A 5590-nucleotide genomic window follows, 5' to 3' on the forward strand; every position below is an offset into this window, starting at 1 on the left:
TTCATACCGTATATTAGTACTGATCTCACAATGTACAACAAAAACACATTCACGTATGAGAACGCAGAACAAGACACTTATAAAAACCATTCTAAAGCTTTTCAAATTCATACGAAGTATTATTTTCTTATTTAATTTCTAAATTTATTTTTACATATATGTTCATTTTATACTTTGTTTTTAGTTTTATTTTACATATTCTGAACTGTAAACCAAAGCCTCATATTTCCCTTGTTCTTGTTTTTTTTTTAAGCATAGTATTGCAATAATGTACACTACTAATACCAAAAAAATTAAAAATAATAATAATATGGTGGTAAATATGGTACCATGATATTACCTTATGTTTGTATGAACATGTATCATGGTAGGACCCTCACATCCTTTGAAAACATACATGAATATGAAAATCATAACCACAAACCAATCAAAACCATAACTAATTAAATCACCATACATATTCATGATACTCCATCATACTTCGGAGAATAACATGGTGTTGCCAAGACATGTCTAAAAACATAAAATTCTTTTTGTAAGTTAAATATTCATATTTACAGGGTTTGCAGGGTTTATTAAGGTACATTTAAGTAATAAAATAAAATAAACTTCTATGATCAGACTGCAGAAAGGTGAAGCTCTTCCTTAGTATTGTTGTCTTGTTTTCCAGTTCAAATAAAGATTCTTCATACATTCACCAGAGCTTCACAATGCTTTTTGAGTTTCGCTTAAAACAAGAACAAATATCTACACAAAAGGGACAGCGCTTTTGTATCCTATTTGACAGATGTTTTAATTTTGCTCATTTTCTCAAGACTTAATGTTACATTTGAATATAAAGTAAATGGATATTGATTTAAGGACATTTAGATATTTGTATGGGAAAACAAATAAAAAAAGGCCTGGAAGATTATTTTTAAGCAATGCATGCCACAACTTTATGAATTTAGGACTTTCTGCTCAGATTTAAGTCATTTTAAAATTGATGTTGAAGTCATTTAAAATTGATGTTTATCTGCTTACCCCCAGGGCATCCAAGATGTAGGTGACTTTGTGTCTTCAGTAGAACACAAACAAAGATTTTTAACTCAAACCGCTGCAAGGCTCTGAACCCACAACCCTGGGTGCCGCAGCATAAATGGCTGCCCACTGCTCCAAGTGTGTGTGTGTGTGTGTGTGCTCTTGTTTTTGTGACATATCAGGACACAACTCTGTATAATGACATGGGTATGACACAGGTATTACAAGGAGAGGGTGACTTATGAGGACATAACCCATGTCCCCATTTTTCAAAACACTTATAAATCATACAGAATGAGTTTTTTTGAGAAAGTAAAAATGCACAAAGTTTCCTGTGAGGGTTAGGGTTAGGTGTAGGGCCATAGAATATACAGTTTGTGCAGTATAAAAACCATTACACCTATGCATTTATTTGATCAAAAATACAGAAATAAATGTAATATTGAGCAGAATAATATTGTGCAGAATAAACTGGTCATACAAATTTGATTAAAGTGTTCAGAATAACACTCACCTGTGTACTTTTGAGTTTTTTTTTTTTTTACTGCTCAGTAAAAATAAAATAAATTGTATGTCATAATAAAATAAATTGTACGTCATAATTGGCTTAGCCGAATTATTACTTAATGAGTAATAAGTAAATAACCAGATTTTTACAGTGTCAGTATTGCACAACAACTCTTTCCGGTAAACAATAGATATTGTTTGTGATTGTTACAATTGAACAGCCCAGACATTGAGACAACTGATTGTACTTTTACTTAAAAAAATACTTTAAAGTAAATTTAAAAGTATGTACTTATGACTTTTACTTAAGTAAGATGTTGATGTAGTAATTATACTTTTACTTAAGTATATATTTTGCAGGTTAGTTGTACTTTTACTTAAGTACTAAACTTAAGTACTTCCCTTAAGTACTTCACTTTTCACTTTTTTAACGGCTAGGTGGCGCTAATAATAGCAGAGATCAGTGAAAGCTGGACGTTCCACAATCATATTCAAACCAGTGCTGTCAAACAATTAATCGTTCATTCAAAATAAAAGTTGTTGTTGTTTACATAATATGTATGTGTGCTGTGTATATTTATTATGCATTTATATATTTACTTAAAGTGAAAGTGACGTGACAAACCACTAGGCCACGACTTCCCCAACCTTAAAACAGGTTATGTTTATATATTATATATTAAACATATGTTTTATATTATATGTTTATATATTAAATATATTTATTTATAATATAATTTATATTAATGTTAATACATGTAAATATTTTGAAAATGTATCTACTGTATGTGTGTGTATTTACATAGGCTATACATAATACACAGAACACACACACACATATATTATACAAACAAATTAAAACTTTTATTTTGTACGCTATTAATCGCGATATGTCTTTTGACAGCACTAATTCAAACCAGTCTTTATCTATGTTCAGGACATTTCTGTATACGTTTAGGAAACTGTGAACTCAAATTGAAGTGTGTAAATTCTCCGCTCTGATTCGAGAATGTCCGTGACCTTTGAACCGCTGGTAACGTGATTTAACACACGCATCATGTGATCGACCAAAAGTGCACTGCAGACACGAACAGACCATTGACTGGAAATAAAGGATACTAATGACCAAATCAAACAGTAAGTAGCTAACATTTCTCTCTCTCTCTCTCTCTCTCTCTCTCTCTATCTATCTACAGTGGGGATCGAAAGTTTGGCACCCCTTGCAGAATCTGTGAAAATATGAGTAATTTTCAAAAAATAAGAGAGATCATACTAAATGCATGTTATTTTTTATTTAGTACTGTCCTGAGTAAGATATTGTACTTAAAAGATATTAACATTTAGTCCACAAGACAAAAGAATTGCTGAAATTATTAAAATAACCCCACTCAAAAGTTTGGGAACCCTTGGTTCTTAATACTGTGTTCTGTTACCTGATGATCCTCGTCTGTCTTTCTGTTTTGTGATGGTTGTGCATGAGTCCCTTGTTTGTTCTGAACAGTTAAACTGAGCAGCGTTCTTCAGAAAAATCTTTAAGCTCCTGCAGATTCTTCAGTTTTCCAGCATCTTTGCATATTTGAACCCTTTCCAGCAGTGACTGTATGATTTTGACATGCATCTTTTCAGACTGAGGAGATTTAAGGGACTCAAACACAACTATTAAAAAAGATTCAAACATTCACTGATGCTCCAGAAGGAAACAAGATGCATTAAGAGCTGGGGGGTGAAAACTTTTGGAATTTGAAGATCAAGGTAAATTGTACTTAATTTGTGTACCGGGAAACATACAAGTATCTTCTGTTGCTTACGAAGGGCAGAACTAAATGGAAAACAATTATATTTCAACAAAATAAGAAAAATTTGGCCATCTTCATCGTGTTCAAAAGTTTTCACCCCCCAGCTCTTAATGCATCTTGTGTCCTTCTGGAGCATCAGTGAATGTTTGAATCTTTTTTAATAGTTGTGTTTGAGTCCCTCAAATGTCCTCAGTGTGATAAGATGCATCTCAAAATCATAAAGTCACTGCTGGAAAGGGTTCAAATATGCAAAGATGCTGGAAAACTGAAGAATCTGCAGGACCTTAAAGATTTTTCTGAAGAACGCTGCTCAGTTTAACTGTTCAGAACAAACAAGGGACTCATGCACAACCATCACAAAACAGAAAGACAGTCGAGGATCATCAGGTAACAGAACACAGTATTAAGAACCAAGGGTTCACAAACTTTTGAGTGGGGTTATTTTAATAATTTCAGCAATTCTTTTGTCTTGTGGACTAAATGTTAATATCTTTTAAGTAAAATATCTTACTCGGGACAGTACTAAATAAAAAATATCATGCATTTTCAGATTCTGCAAGGGGTGCCCAAACTTTCGATCCCCACTGTATGTAGACTTTCACTGACACATGCAAACATTGTAATTTATGCTTTGTAGTTTCACCAAAAATTTTAAATTCTTTGATTATTTACTCACATGCATGATATTTTGATGTTGTTCTTTAGGGATTCAGAAGTGATACAGTATATATAAAAGATTGATTATTGTGATGGCCATATACATTATATACAATAATGTATGGAGATTACAGTTTATTTTGTTTTCAATAATTTTCTATTTTAATGATTTTCGCCTATCCATTTCTATTTGTATTCCTCTTTACAATCCACCAGTGCATGCTGTGATCCGGCGGTATCAGCCCTCCGACCGGGAGACTGTGGAAACTGTTTTCCGGGAGGGAATAATGGAGCACATCAATCCTGCATTCATTTATGCCATGACCCGTCCGCTGCACATCACTGTAAGCCTTTTCTTTTACATCGGTGCATATGTGATGGGTGGACAGTCTGTCGTTCTGGCCCTGGTGTCTGGAGGAGCCTGGATCGGCCTTGTGTACTTCTGCTGCTTTGAGTTCTACACCGGCTACGTCCGGGCGAGACTGAACACGGACATGCGGGACGTCCCGGGTTACTACCTCAGTAATCCAGATAACTGCTTCTGGGTTGCTGAGGCTGAGATACACGGCCGGCCTCAGGTTTTGGGGATGGTGGCTGTGGAAGGTAAAAGTGAAAAAGGACAAAAGTATGGAGAGCTTTACCGGATGATTGTTTCATCCAGCTGTCGCCGTTCTGGTCTCGGTTTACAGCTGGCCAAAACAGCTGAAGACTTCTGTAGGGAACGCCGCTTCACCAAGATCAAACTTTCCACCTCGTCTACACAGAAAGCAGCCGTGGCGTTGTACTTTAGGCTGGGTTTTAAACTGGTCCTGGTTCATACTCAGTCTGAGTCTCCCAAGTGGATGATCTGGATGACTAGAGCCACGATTCTGGCCATGGAGAAGAACATTTGATCATTGGCTTCTCATCTAAATCTTTTATAGTTCTGACTGATGTACTGTATTTCTTTTGTAATCATAGCTGCATGGTTTATATTGCACTTTTATAAATGTAACAAAAATTGATTAAAGATTTTTCACTTTTGACATTTGGTTGCTGTTTTTATTTATTGCACTCAATACGTACGTATCTGTGCATTATAGCTAAATTTGATTATTTCATTTTTTTCCCAGTGCATCATTTAAGTTAATTTAATTGCACAACCCAGATGAAGGTTTCTTTGAAATAAGTTTCTTATGCTCACCAAGGCTGAGTTGATGTCTTCAGTGTGACATGATTAGTCAGAAATCTCTGTTGTTATTAATATATATTTTAATACAAACATATTAAGTAGCAAAAAAACATTATCAATAATAGAATGCCAATAATAACCAAGGACCAAATCATAATATCACAATGATTTCTGAAGGTTCATGCGACACTGAAGACTGGAGTAATGTGTAATGTGACCACAGGAATAAATTACAGATATTTTAAATATTAACAATATGTCACAATATTACAGTTTCTATTGTATTCATCAAATAAATGCAGCCTTGGTGAGACTTCCTTCAAAAAAATAAATACAAAATTTTCAAAATTTGACACCAAAAATATATTAATAAATAAAATGCACTTATAAATGTGAATATCAGTAAATGAACAAAGTTAGCCGCTGTAAAATGACAGAA

General features: G+C 34.0%; 1 protein-coding gene across 1 annotated transcript; it reads left to right on the top strand.

Annotated features, from left to right (window-relative positions):
- The first annotated feature begins 2520 nt into the window (after positions 1-2520).
- On the top strand, positions 2521-5005 carry LOC128016029 (probable N-acetyltransferase camello). The gene is made up of 2 exons (XM_052600345.1): positions 2521-2664; positions 4197-5005. Exons 1-2 carry the CDS (start codon positions 2649-2651, stop codon positions 4871-4873), a joined length of 693 nt encoding a protein of 230 aa, XP_052456305.1. The 5' UTR covers positions 2521-2648; the 3' UTR covers positions 4874-5005.
- Positions 5006-5590: the final 585 nt, after the last annotated feature.

This window comes from Carassius gibelio, chromosome A6, assembly GCF_023724105.1.
Source record: "Carassius gibelio isolate Cgi1373 ecotype wild population from Czech Republic chromosome A6, carGib1.2-hapl.c, whole genome shotgun sequence".
Taxonomy (NCBI): domain Eukaryota; kingdom Metazoa; phylum Chordata; class Actinopteri; order Cypriniformes; family Cyprinidae; genus Carassius; species Carassius gibelio.